The sequence below is a fragment of the Crinia signifera genome, chromosome 7 (genome assembly GCF_055691185.1).
Source record: "Crinia signifera chromosome 7, ASM5569118v1, whole genome shotgun sequence".
Taxonomy (NCBI): domain Eukaryota; kingdom Metazoa; phylum Chordata; class Amphibia; order Anura; family Myobatrachidae; genus Crinia; species Crinia signifera.
Genome location: NC_139223.1, coordinates 128,469,767 through 128,485,197, shown reverse-complemented (window position 1 = coordinate 128,485,197; position 15,431 = coordinate 128,469,767). Strand labels below are relative to the sequence as shown.

The 15,431-nt window shown below is 48.6% G+C and overlaps 1 protein-coding gene across 2 annotated transcripts in view; it reads left to right on the top strand.

The window, feature by feature from the left end:
- The window catches only part of DNAJB2 (DnaJ heat shock protein family (Hsp40) member B2), a 45,922-nt gene that overhangs the window by 12,713 nt on the left and 17,778 nt on the right, over positions 1-15,431 (top strand). For both annotated transcript variants that reach the window (XM_083153771.1, XM_083153770.1), the window contains exons 4-7: positions 5,964-6,073; positions 12,091-12,144; positions 12,634-12,750; positions 13,489-13,575. In XM_083153771.1, the coding sequence (XP_083009897.1) occupies positions 5,964-6,073; positions 12,091-12,144; positions 12,634-12,750; positions 13,489-13,575 (368 nt within the window). The remainder of the gene's footprint in view (positions 1-5,963; positions 6,074-12,090; positions 12,145-12,633; positions 12,751-13,488; positions 13,576-15,431) is intronic.

Here is a 15,431-nt window from a genome sequence, read left to right as displayed (position 1 = left end):
TAAATACCGTCGATGTTATTCGCGTCGACCATATGATCCCATTCCATACAGATATAAGTAGACAGGATCCCTGACCATCTACACTTGAGGCATCCAAACTTTTTATATTAAGAAACTTCATCAAGTGCTGATACATTTTTTCCCAACGTGGTCCTCCCACCAATTAGGGAATGGTTCTTTGTTGACTAAATCTTGTTATAAGAAACTTTCAAAAACAAACAATACAATGTACACTATTTGTAAGCATATTTTTACTTTCACAGTGTATTTTCTCCAGTTTAAATTATCCCCCTAGTTGGTAGTATGGATAGTAGAATGGGCAGTATGGACTGAAGTGTGAGGAGATGGGATATAGATATATATATATATATATATATAAAAAGGGTTCGCAAAAACGCGCTATATCGCGTATTTTACCCGAAAACGGTCCCCAGGGACTCAGATTTTAAAACTAAAGGGGTCCCCGAGGACGCGCTGTACTAAACATGTGAGCCGCCACTGCGAGCCAATCACAGCAGCGGCCGCCGGGACCCAATCATTGAATAGAGGCCGCCCGACAGCCAATCACTGTAGGTTTTGCTGCGCACCCTAAAGCCGCGCGCCCTGCATTTTGAGAGCACGAGCAGGTTAACGAGTCACTGTGCGTCCCCCTCCCGCCATGTAAGTTCATTCCACTGCTGAGAGGGGGGGACAGGATGGGATGCAGATGTAACAGCCGCTCTCAGCAGAGTAGATGAGCGGGCTGTCAGCGTGGTGGGGGACTGAATGTGGCTAAAGCAACTCAGAGCAGGGTGTCAGCTATTCCAGCCACATCCAGTCCCCCGCTGCGCTGATAGCCCGCTCACCTACTCTGCTGAGCAGCATGTCGACATGTTTTCCAGCCTTTGGGAAATGACCCCCCCCCCCCCCCCCCCTGTGGCAACAAGCAAAAAATGCCCCCCCCTCCACTGTGGCAACGAACCTAAAATGCCTCCCCACCTCATGGGGCAATCAGCATAAAACGCCCCCTCCCCTGTGGCAACCAGCATAAAATGCCCCCCCCCCCCCAGCATATAACCCCTGCAAGGAGCATATAACGCCTAGCAACAAGCATGTAGGTAAGCAGCACTTATGTGCTATAATAAATACTGTAAATAAAAATCACTGTACTATAATGTGTACTGGGCATAACGGTGTGCGCTGTAATGTGTACTGGGCATTACGGTGTGTACTATAATGTATACTGGGCATAACGGTGTGTGCAATAATGTGTACTGGGCATAACGGTGTGCGCTGTAATGTGTACTGGGCATAACGGTGTGTGCTGTAATGTGTACTGGGCATAACGGTGTGTGCAGTAATGTGTACTGGGCATAACGGTGTGTGCAGTAATGTGTATTGGGCATTACGGTGTGTGCTGTAATGTGTACTGGGCATAACGGTGTGTGCTGTAATGTGTACTGGGCATATCGGTGTGTGCTGTAATGTGTACTGGGCATATCGGTGTGTGCTGTAATGTGTACTGGGCATAGCGGTGTGTGCTGTAATGTGTACTGGGCATAGCGGTGTGTGCTGTAATGTGTACTGGGCATAGCGGTGTGTGCTGTAATGTGTACTGGGCATAGCGGTGTGTGCTGTAATGTGTAACTGGGCATAGCGGTGTGTGCTGTAATGTGTACTGGGCATAGCGGTGTGTGCTGTAATGTGTACTGGGCATTACGGTGTGTGCTGTAATGTGTACTGGGCATTACGGTGTGTGCTGTAATGTGTACTGGGATTACTGTATGTGCTGTAATGTGTACTACTATGTGACCACACCACTTCCCCCCAAAAAACATGCCCTAAAATTTTAGCGCGCACCTTCGGCACGCAGTGTCCCTGTTTTCATGTTTATATCGTTTCCAGTATATATGTATCTTTATGCGAGTGTGCCAATTGATACTTCCCCCCCGTCCCACATGAGCCATGCTGGGAAGAAGGGGAGAGGAGGCTTTATTCCGTTGGGACCCAGAAAAGGTCCGGTAGGACCCCAATTTTAGAAGTGAAGGGTCCCCGGGACCCACTTTTTTGGGTGGTTTTCGCGAACACTGCTAATATATATATATATATATATATATATATATATATATATAATCTCTTATATATTTGGCTACATCTGTCACTCAAAGTGTGTCTGAAGCTGTAACGCTGGGTGGAGCCTCTGACTCACATGACAGAGAACCAGCCCAGTGAGTCCACAGTCATAGGAGGGACACAATGCTCTGCTCCTGCACTTTCCTTTTAATGTATGATTGCCATCACCTGTGTTGAAGCACCTTTCCTATCAATTAACCTGTTCAACACAGATGGAGGTAATCATACATTAGGAAGAAAGTCCAGCGGCAGAGCATTGTGTCCCTCCTGGCATAGGTCATGTTGGGAGGTATGCACAGTGCCAGAAACCCTCTGCCTCCCCATGTTACCCAGCAAAGACACAGCTACTCACCAGACACACCAGGTGAGCGCCCCACATACCTCCCAACATGACCCTCTCCAGGAGGACAGAATGCTCTGTTTGTGGACTTCCATCTTAATTTAGGGATTGTCATCACCTGTTTTAAACATGGTAATTGATAAGAAAGGTGTTTAAGCACAGGTGATGGTAATCCATAAATTAAGAAGAAAGTCCAGAAACAGAGCAATGTGTCCCTCCTGGAGAGGGTCATGTTGGGTATGCACCTCCCTCCCCCCCCCCCCCCCCCCATTCACGGCATCCCCACAATTAAATGGCACATGCAAAACACTGACATGGCTATGGTCGACAATGAAAAAGGTTGACAAGATTTATTTTTCACTTTTTCAATGTTTTCATATTCATTCTCATGTGTCGACATTGACACCAATGAAGTGCCACACTTATGTCAACATTTACATGTGTTGACCTTTCTGTGTTGATTTTTTCTTGTGGCGATTAGCGGCACCCCCGCAACCCCCCTCCCGCGATTTGCAGCACACCCCCTGCAATTCGTGGCACCCCCGGTGACTCCCGCGATTCGCGGCCCCCCCGTGACACACCCCCCCCCCCTCCTGCGATTCGCGGCACCCCGCGACCCCCCCTCCCGTGATTCGCGCCAACCCCCTGGGCCCCCCCTCGCGATGTTCACGGTGCACCCCACGACCCCCCCAACCGCTATTCCCCACCCCTGACCCCACCTCCTTTCATTGCGGCAACCACCCGCCCCCGCGACCCACCCTCCCGCGATACACTGCAACACCCCGCGCCCCCCCCTCCCACGATTCGCGGCAACCACACCCCCCCCCCCCCCCGTGACCCCCCCTCCCGCAATTCAAGGCATCCCCACGATTAAATGGCACATGCAAAACACTGACATGGCTATGGTCGACAATGAAAAAGGTTGACAAGATTTATTTTTCACTTTTTCAATGTTTTCATATTCATTCTCATGTGTCGACATGGACACCAATGAAGTGCCACACTTATGTCAACAATTACATGTGTTGACCTTTCTTGTGGCGATTCGCGGCACCCCCCGCAACCCCCCTCCCGCGATTTGCAGCACACCCCCCGCAATTCGTGGCACCCCCGGTGACTCCCGCGATTCGCGGCCCCACCTCGTGACACCCCCCCCTCCTGCGATTCGCGGCACCCCGTGACCCCCCCTCCCGCGATTCGCGCCAACCCCCTGGGCCCCCCTCGCGAGGTTCACGGTGCCCCCCACGACCCCCCCAACCGCGATTCCCCACCCCTGACCCCCCCTCCTGTCATTGCGGCAACCCCCCGCCCCTGCGACCCACCCTCCCGCGATTCACTGCAACCCCCCGCGCCCCCCCTCCCACGATTCGCGGCACCCACCCCGCGACCCCCCCTCCCGCAATTCACGGCATCCACCCGCGACCCCCCCTCCCGCAATTCACGGCATCCACCCACGACCCCTCCTCCCGTGATTCGCGGACACCCCTCACCTCCTCCCCCCCCACCCCCGTGCGCGATTCACGGCAACCCCAGGATTAAATGGCACATGCACGGCTATGGTCGACAATGAAAAAGGTTGACATGAGTTTTTTAAGATTTATTTTTCTTTTTTTCAATGTTTTCATATTCATTCTCATGTGTCGACATGGACACTGATGAAGTGCCACACTTATGTCAACATTTACATGTGTTGAACTTTCTGTGTTGATTTTTTCGTGTAGCAATTTTTTTCCAGCGACAACTATGAACTATGTGCACGTCAACCTACACATCATCAACCAATTCTTTGTATAATATATAACACCTGTTCTGTTTTACTGTAGGTGTTTTAAGTCAGATCTTTTACTGCTACTATTACTGTTTATGTAAATGCATTCTGAATGACAGCAACATCCTACCATCCTTCTACAAGAATATATAACCAACTAGGTGATTCATCGCACCCCCCCTCCCACGATTTGCAACCCCCCCTCGCGCAATTCACGCCCCCTCCCACGCTTTGCGGACCCCCGCCCTCTCCCGCGATTCGCCGACACCTGCGCCCCCTCCCTCCCTTGATTCACGGCACCCCCCGCGCCCCTCCCGCAATTCACGGCACCCCTAAGCCCCTCTTTAGTCCCCCGTATACTCACACACCCCTATCACTACCCAGCTTCCTGCTCTCCTGAACCGTAACTTCCACCACTGGGGAGTCGCTGACGCTGTTTTGCCCACATGCCCCTATCATGCCTCATAGCCCAGCCTCCTGCTCTCATGCACCCGAACTCCCACCCAGTAGGAGGAGACACTGACTAAGGGCCACCATCCTGTACTCCTGTACTGCCACGCTGGACCCTCACCCACTGGCAGAAGCTGCACAGTATCTCCCACCCTCCTCTTTAGTCCCCCTTATGCCCACACACCCCTATCACTACCCAACCTCCTGTTTTCCTGTGTCGTGACCTCCGCCAGTGGGGAGCCGCTGACTCAGAAACACTTTACTATACTATTGCGCACACACACACCTAAACAACATGCACACACAGCCCCCCCCACACCCACAAATGTCACTGTACCATCCACACTATCAATGTACATCTTACTCTGTAACCGCTTTTTAATTAAACAAAACAATACACACCCCCTTCCACATCATATGCTCTCTATTTAACACATTTCACCTATAACTCAAGTTGCAATACAGGCCATCTTACATACAATTCTAACCATATTTCTCATATACAAATGTTCACAAATTAAGGGGGCGCAGCCCCTTACGACGGTGTGAAGAGCGCCCGTAGGGTGCGATGAATCACCTAGTATGTGTATATATATATATATATATATATATATATATATATATATATATATATATATATATATATATATATATGTATATATACATTATTATTTAATTGATCCGCCCCCAGAACTGGAGTTCCTGGACCTATTTTTCCAGAAAAATAGTGTGTGTGTGTGTGTGTGTATGTATGTATGTATGTATGTATGTATGTGTATATATATATATATATATATATATATATATATATATATATATATATATATATATATATAATGCATATGGATGACTGGCATTCAGGGTGCTGGCAGACAGAATACTGATGCCGGCATCCTGAAGGAGGCAATCCCAACAGGGGTCTGGTGAGTATATATTCTGGTCCCCTGTTTCCTCCTCTCCCCCCCAACCCGTACCTTCCAGCATCCTGACTGTTTTGAAGATCTGATGCCAATCTTCTGAAGGCAGACTGGATGCTGACATCCGTATACTGAATGCCGGTGTCCTGACCGCCCACCCCAAGCTGGTACATGAGTGGGCAAAGGCAACAGATTAGTGGTCTCTTTGTGTTGCAAATGGCAAGTATTCTAGTAAAAAGTCCTCCATAGGTGTCCGGTGCTGAAGAGCTGTTCATACCAGACCTGTATAATTACAACTACTCATAGTCATTATGTTTGTGAATCATCACTGTAAAGCAGTGGGAGGACTTAATATTGGCTACTTCTGGCCCTACAGATATCGGAAGCTGGCTCTCAAGTGGCATCCAGACAAGAACCCAGACAACAAGGAGCTTGCAGATAAAAAGTTTAAGGACATTGCTGAAGCTTATGAGGTGTTATCAGATGGTAACAAACTTCCTTTGTTTTCTTCTTTTTTGCCAAGATGTACAGTTACTACACAATCACCCAATTGCTCACATTGTATATGCATATTCAGTCACTGAGGATCCTACTTGTTGCACCAAAGCAGCTTTACTGCAATAATTACTGCTGGGATCTGGACAATAAGCTGCTTAGTTCTCTGCACTGCTTATGGATGCACTGGGACTTCCGTCTACCTTCCAAGCTTCAGCAGTACATACATGGACAAGTGGATTTCATTTACATTCTATATGACATATTTATTCAGAGGATAACATATCCCTTTACCAGGGCCGAAACTAGGGTTTCTGGTGCCCGGGGCAAGACATTCATTTAGTGCCCCCCTTCCCCCCAAATTTTTTTTTTATATATATATATATATATATGCTTACAGACAACAGAAGGGTGATATTAAACCAACAAACAAGACAATATATCATATATTATATATACACTGTATTCTGAAATGAAATATATATTTATAAATGATCCCTCTAGAAACTATATGAACCTGAAAACAGGGACAGTGCGCGCCAAAGGCGCGCGTTAAAAATTTAGGGCATGTTTTTTTTTTTGGGGGGGGGGGGGGGAGAAGTGGTGTGGTCACATAGTAGTATCAATTCACATTACAGCACACACCGTAATGCCCAGTACACATTACACACACACCGTTATGCCCAGTACACATTCCAGCACACACCGTAATGCCCAGAGCACATTACACCACAAACCGTAATGCCCCCCAGTACACATTATAAGCAATGGTTAATTGCTGCTGCCACTGGATAGAACACTGTCCCTGAATGATATACAATGTGCCACACACTGCAATGTCCAATATGTCACAAACATACCTCCCAACACTGGAGGCAGAGGAGAGGAGGCAGAGTAGAGGAGACATCTGCCCAAAATTAGAGCGTTCACCTACTACCGTGGTACTCCTGCGAGACTACATCCCCCATTTTTTCCGCTATGAGGGCATGGTCAGCTCTCTAAGAGCTGTAGCCACATGGGGTGCGGCCATGGAAAATGGAGGTGTGATACACATATGCCCACAATAGTGCAGTGCCAGATACACATGACCCCAAAAGTGCAGTCCGTGATGCCCAATATACCTATGCCGCATACTGTGATGCCCATTATAAATATGATCCGCACCGTGATGCTCCATTATACATATGCCACACACATGATGTCCATTATACATATGCCCCACAACGTGATGCTCCATTATACATATGCCGCACACCGTGATGCCCATTATACATATGCCATACACTGTGATGCCCATTATACATGACACACACCGTGATGCTCCATTATACATATGCCACACACCGTGATGCCCATTATACATATGACGCACACCGTGATGCCCATTATACATGACACACACCGTGATGCTCCATTATACATATTCCACACACCGCAATGCTCCATTATACATATGCCGCACACCGTGATGCCCATTATACATGACACACACCGTGATGCTCCATTATACATATGCCACACACCGTGATGCCCATTATACATATGACGCACACTGTGATGCCCATTATACATATGACGCACACTGTGATGCCCATTATACATGACACACACCGTGATGCTCCATTAAACTTATGCCACACACATGATGCCCATTATACATATGCCCCACAGCGTGATGCTCCATTAAACATATATGTCACACACATGATGCCCATTATACATATGCCCCACACCTTGATGCTCCTTATTAAGGAGCATCAAGGTGTGGGGCATATGTATAATGGGCATCGTGTGTGGCATATGACATGTTTAATGACTCATTAAACTTTAATGAGTCATTAAACATTTGCCACAGTGCACACATGATATCCATTATACATCAGTAGGTATGCAGGCTGGAGTCAGACACAGTTTAAAAATGAAACATCGATTACCAGATGCCGGGAGATGATTGGGAGGAGCAGCGGCGGTGACGGCATGTCATGAGGCATGAGGGAAGGAGGAGGAATAAAGCGCGATTCCTAGCGCTGGGGATGGGAAGGCAAGTGCTGCTGTGCTGTGTGCTGTTCCCTCACTTGGCGGCAGGAGGTCAGATAGTGACCTCCTGCCTCTCCGCCGTCGGGAAGCGCATCATCGCTTGGCGGCAGGAGGTCACTATTTGACCTCCTGCCGCCAAGCGAGGAACCGCTACACAGCGGCAGCCCGGCAGGAGGTAAACTTTACCCTAAAGTAAGCGCCGAGCCACTGAGCACCCGGCGAGCTACCCGTCGCTCGCAAGCGACGGGTTAGCTAACAGCAGCGGGACTCGGGCTACATCAGTCCCCGAAACCCCGCTGGCTGTCACTCTCCCGGACCTGACAGCGCCCCCCCCCCCCCCTCCAGCGCCCGGTGCGCGTGACCCCCCAGCCCCCCCCCCTAGTTATGGCCCTGCCTTTACAATTTTCCCTGATGGGTCTAATTGATCTGTAGGAAATCTGAAGATCTGTTTTACATATGTAAACAATGCTGGGCCTTTATCCAACCAGTGGCGTAACAATCAATATTGCGCCCCCGGCCGGGAAAAATTTTGCATACCTCCCCCCCCCCCCCACCCCAATTAAAACACCCCCCCAGGGAGCAGGCAGGGTGGTCCGTGCGGCGCGGGTGCACCTGCGGCGATGCCGAGGTGAGAAGGTTCCCTGCGTCGCTGTGTAGTGAGTTGGCGCCGGGTGACCGGGTCCCTGGATAGCGCTAGAGTCAGACTTCTTATTTCAAAGACACTACAGGGACCCGGTCACCCGGCGCCAACTCACTACACAGCGACGCAGGGAACCTTCTCACCACGGTTTCTAGACACTTAGCGCCGCAGGTACACCCGCACGGACCCCCCTGCCCGATCCCCGCTGCACCCACAAGGAGGGGGCAGCAGGGTGCATAGCAATAGCGCTATAGTTATGCCACTGTGCCAGTCCCTCCCTCCAGTATTACAGATGCAGCAGGGAGTACACCGGAGAATGAGATCCTGCCTCTCCGCGCAGGAGCCGGCGCCCACGCAGCCCCCACTCCCCCAAGCAGTGGCGGGGGCTGCCTTACACAAGCTACGCCACTGGGTCCAACCTAGTTAATTGAACACTGTTCCAAGCTGTGTGACAGAGGCTTAACACTGAGGGCCAATGTTGTTGTGAAAGATGTGGAAAATATCCGCTAAAAATGCCGGGACCGTAGTCAAGGAATATAAATCACTTTAGTTATTGCCGGCAAATGATCTGAAGTAAATTTTTAAAGTTTAGTTAAATATTGCACCCAGGGGCTGGCTGGCAACTTTTAGCCTAGGGGGCAAGTCCAGAGCACTGGCCCATAATCAGCCAAGTCACCGTCGGAAGGAATGCTTTTGCGCGCCGTAGGCGCGCCGAAAAATTAGGGGCGTGGCCTATCATAAGGGGCGTTGCCTGTACCATGATTGTATTGTGTACCTGCAGATTGCACATTTTAGCGAACCTTGTAATACCCATTACACATAAAGCCACATGCCGTAATGCCAATTACACATTATGCTGAACACCATGATGCCAGTTACACATTACGCCCAACACTGCGATGCTAATTACTCAATACACCGCACACTGTGATGCTAATTACACATTATGCTGCACACCTTGATGCCCATTACACCCCATACTGTGATGGCAATTACCCAATGCTCCCCACACCGTAATGTCCATTACGCCCCATACCATGATGCCCATTACACCGCACAATGTGATGTCCACAGTGCCAGATATGCCCCCACAGTGCAAGATATTCCGCCACAGTACCAAATACACATATGCCCCCACAGTGCCAGACACAAATGCCGCCACAGTGCCAGATATTCTGCCACAGTGCCAAATACGCATATTCCTCCACAGTGCCAGATATGCCCCCAGAGTGCCAGAGACACATATGCCCCCACAGTGCCAGAGACACATATGCCCCCACAGTGCCAGAGACACATATTCCCCCACAGTGCCAAAGACACATATGCCCCCACAGTGCCAGATATGCCCCCACAGTGCCAGAGACACATATGCCCCCACAGTGCCAGAGACACATATGCCCCCACAGTGCCAAATACACATATGCCCCCACAGTGCCAGAGACACATATGCCCCCACAGTGCCAGAGACACATATGCCCCCACAGTGCCAAATACACATATGCCCCCACAGTGCCAGACACATATGCCCCCACAGTGCCAGATACACATATGTCCCCACAGTGCCAGATACACATATGCCCCCACAGTGCCAGATACACATATGCCCCCACAGTGCCAAATACACATATGCCCCACAGTGCCAGATACACATATGCCCCCACAGTGCCAAATACACATATGCCCCCACAGTGCCAGATACACATATGCCCCCACAGTGCCAAATACACATATGCCCCACTGTGCCAGATACACATATGCCCCCACAGTGCCAAATACATATATGCCCCCACAGTGCCAGATATGCCCCCCACAGTGCCAGATACACATATGCCCCCACACAGTGCCAGATATGCCCCCACACAGTGCCAGATATGCCCCCACACAGTGCCAGATATGCCCCCACACAGTGCCAGATATGCCCCCACAGTGACAGAAACACATATGCTGGGGTGAGGGAGGGGGGGGGGGGGGAGAGCGCTTACCCACTCGCTAGCTGCGGGCCGTGCTGCGGCTGGATCAGGTTCTCCAGCCCTCCTGCGCTGGCCGCGGCTTCCAGAACACGGCCGCGGCTACAGGAAAATGGCCGCCGGCCTCCTGCACTGAGAACATGTCCTCAGTGCAGGGGGCCGGCGGCCATTTTCCTGTAGCCGCGGCCGTGTTCTGTAAGCCGCGGCCAGTGCAGGAGGGCTGGAGAAGCTGATCCAGCCGCAGCACGGCCCGCAGCCAGTGGGTGGGTAAGCGGCCCGGGGGGCATATGGCACTCTGCCCCCCGGCCCAGCCCGCCCCTGATTGCACCCAACAAAACACAGCTGCTGTGAGCGAGCCTGGCTTTTCTAACAAATATTTTGCACATCTCTCACAGCAACGTTGGCACTCAAAGGGTTAAAACCCCATTCACACTGCAGGCTGGACCCGGGTTAGTGGTGGGACTTCACTCTGCAGGCGCTTGGGGGATAACATCTTCTCCCAGCACTAGTGAGCCATCTCTCCATAGGCCAGATGAACCGAGTCACCTGTTACATCGCACCATTACCCATTGTTCTTCCCAAGTTCAACCTTGGTAGCCACAAGTATCGGATTCCCGGGTAACTGGACCTGGGTTATTTTTTTTACAAAAATTATATAAATGCCATTAAAAATAGTTAACATGTCTAAGTCTAGACTCATAGGGCCAGATGTATCAAGCTTAAAAAAAATTGGTAAGTGATAAACAGCCAGCCAAGCAGCTCCTACCTGTCATTTTTAAAACCCAGCCTGTAACATGGCAATTAGGAGCTGATTGGCTGGCTTTTTATCACTCTCCACTTTATCACTTTTTGAAGCTTGATACATCTGGCCCATAGGATGCTCAGGTTGGTACAGGTACGTAAGGTGTTATTATGTTCCATTGCTTAGTGTTCGGTCATGGGTCCAGGTATGGGACTGTCCCTACCTTGTCCTTTGGCACATTGATTGTTCCCGATCCTTCAGTCCCAATTTTCCATTAACATCTTATATATCTGTCCCAACCTGCATCTGCTAATGAGCCTAAGAAGACAATAACTATTTTAACTGACTACTTTTAATGTGTCATATACAGTAGTTCTTGTTACTTCTTAAATATATACAAAATCGGTGCCTTACATTTTACCCCACTGCATCAGAGCCCAGATCCGCATTTTAAAATCTGTGCATGCAATGTCCACTAGCATGGAACTCTGATTCCGCTCCATTATCTGTAAGCCTTGCACATGGCTTATCCAGTAGTGCTCTAGTAAGGTTATTGATAGTAATGTGCATTTTCAAAGACATTCATGTTTCTTTCTTCTTTCTCAATTTCTTTTCCCCACAGTAAATAAACGCCAAACTTACGATCGTTATGGTAAATCTGGATTCTCAGGACCTGGTAAATTTACTTTTATCAATATATAATAGAAATATCCCCATGGGCTTTGGGAGTTATTCTAATTAATTCGGTCCCCGGCGAACGGGGACCAATGTCTTAGCTTATGCGCATGTGTAGGGTCCCTGTGGGAATGACTGCGGTGACTTACGTAGTCGCTGAGCCGGTCGCACAGAGTGGTTCCGGCCGGGGCCGTGTGACGGCAGAATCGGGTGTCGCCTATGGGAACGCCCAGCGGGCCCAGGAAAAATCATTCGATGGAGGGTGGGGGCAATTTTTGGCGGGCAGACTCTCCGCGACTCTGTAAGCTACGATCCTCGCAGTTTACCAAGTCAACCGGAATCAGCACCTTTATTCTATAAAATACAATAAAATTTACATGGAAAGTTGTTTCATAAAATAATTCTATATCATACTAATATTGATATTTAGTAGATCCCACAATTCTGTTGTCCACACTTCAATTTCTTTTCCATTTTCCCACTCACACAGAACCCGCCAGACCCAACGCAGGTTCCAGATATAATGGTTTTGCACACACGTTCCGGAGCCCTGAGGAAGTATTCCAGGAATTTTTTGGTGGCAGAGACCCCTTTTCTGATTTCTTCGGTAGGTTAACAATAAAAATAATCTGTATATAGTATGACTGTGTTGGCATGGAAGTGCAGTGTCAGCAGTGATTCCTTCTAATGATCAATGATTGCAAAAAATAAAGTTAGTGTTTTATCCGAGCACATGACAAAAGGATATCTCTTAGTTTGACCCCAGAGGCCTTTACACTTTATTCTGGAAGCTGAGACCGTATACAGCTAGTAAAACATAAAAATAATACACCATGTGAAAAACGTGAATGAATTTTAATATTTACAAATCACTCCAGATACTGCTTAAAAAAGTGCAAATTCTGTCTCAGGCAGCATCCTCGTTGCTGTCTGGATACCAGCGCTGGTCTCCTGGTGGTAGTTGGGATGCCAGCTTTGGCATTGTGAACACATCCCGCTATTGCTACCATAACATTAAAAACTTAATATCTTTACCACCTTTTACTTGAAAATATTTCCTTGCCTTTCTAGCCGCATTGTTGCACTTGCCCCCTTCGGAGTCTTGGCAGTCGGGATTCCGAAGTCGGTGTGATGACTGTCGGAATCCCGATGAGCAGGACATCATGTCATACCCTAAATGGTATGGGCCATCTCAAGGTTGGAGTTACAGATGGTGTAACTCAAAAGCAGGGAAGAAATAGTAACAGCCAGCAGCTGGGTTTAAACCTAACTAACAGTGCTCTGTTAAGAATTGGTCATTACATCTGTTAAGGATTGGTCATTACATCTATGTCTTTCTTTTAAGGTGAAGACAGTTTGTTCCCTGGGATGTGCGGTGAAGATCGGCGTCATACACACACTGCGCCATTTTCAGATTTTCTTCCCAGTAGCGGTAAGCCTATCTTGGACTATTGTCTTTCCTCTGCTTCTTGTGTTCTTTTTTTACATGTATGTAATCAAGAGATGTTATTATCAAACATTTTTGTTATTTTTTTTAAATATTCTAATTATCAAGCATTTTCATAATTCAACACAATAATGACCCAATGTACATCGTAGTGGGGATAATCGTTTTTTTACATGATCATCCCAAAGATGTAGTAAATGTAATTTGCATGGACAGTGGTAGCTCTAACTTCAGTCTTTTTCCAAGATATCAGAGGAGTCTTTCACAAATGCGTGCAATATCAGATTCAGGAGATGATCAGAGGTTGCAGAAGTGGAATCATTAGAGCTATTTCTTGTGAAAATGCCTCCATACATAGTAAAGCTCCTTACACACGGAGCAATATATTGCTGAGCAATATATTGCGCAGTGTCCTGTTTTAATCAACGACCAGAGATGTTCGCTGATAAAAAGGAGACTCTCTCCCAGGGAAACAGCTGATCACAGGAGCATGCTCCTTCGACCAGCGACCACCCCAGGGCTGGTCGTGGGAGCGCGCTCTTGGCGACAGTCGCCCTGTACACATGGGAATCCGGTCGCGACCATATCCCCGGCAATATAGACGGTACTTGTTTCCTAGCACGGCCACAAATCTTGGCCATCGGGGGTAATTTTAGTGGCCTGCGACGCGACCGACGCGATGCCCCCGATTTTTCCATGGAAATGCATTGAAAACAGTGAAAAATCGGGTCAGTCGCGTCGTGTGCGCCTAAAAATGCTTAAATGGTCCACCCGCGATGGCCGCGATTTCCCCATAGGGAACAATGTTAAATGCCTCAATTTACCCGCGATGACCCCGATTTCCCATAGGAAACAATGTTAAATGGGTCAATTTACCCAAATCATCATAGGGAAGAATGGTAAATGGGCCATAAAGCCCAAAAAACCCCCCTGACCAGTGAAATGTCCCCCCAAAAGTAGTTCACGCCACCCCGCGATGAACGTGAACCCGAAGCGTGGCGAGCGCAGCGAGTCCGCGAGGGGCGGCGGTACGCGTCCTCCGACCTTTTCATACCCCCACTATCCACTAGGGCGTGGAGTGAGAATAGAATAGTGTGGCGAGCGCACCGAGCCCGAAGCGTGGCGAGCGGACGCGGATACCTTCACAGGTAAACGCGTCCCTTCGCGGGCTTCACAGGTATCCGCGTAATTTCAATGTTCAGGGGTGTTTTTGGCCCATTTACCATTGTTCCTATGATAATTTGGGTAAATTGAGCCATTTCACATTGTTTCCTATGGGAAATCGTGGTCATCGCGGGTAAATTGAGGCATTTAACATTGTTCTCTATGGGGAAATCGCGGGCATCGCGTCTGGCCCATCGCATCCGATTTTTTTGCGCATGTGATGCCCGCGATGGCCCCGATTTTACCCCCGATGACCGCGATTATGATCGTTGTGGCCGTGCTAGGAAACAAGTAACATATAGACTAGAATCAGGTTAGACTATAGGCTAGAATTAAATGCTTAATGCCATCTGAAGATGGTATAAATCGAAAAGGCCAAACGTTAAGTTTTACAGAGTTTGGTATGTATAAGTGAGATTGCAGTCCCCATTGACATTAATGGAGACTTTGCGTTTTGCAGGAGATTTCTCCATGAGTTATTAAAGCTCCAGCTTGATAAATAGGCCCCTAAGTCTTACTGGTTTGTCTTGTTTATATAAGATAGGGGGGAGGGTTGGTCTGCACACCCGAATGCTAAACATAATAACAGGTGCTACCATGCTGAGACTTGTAGTGCAACACAGAAAAAAGAAAGACGAGTAAGAAAATCCAAATGCACACTCTAAACACTAATAACT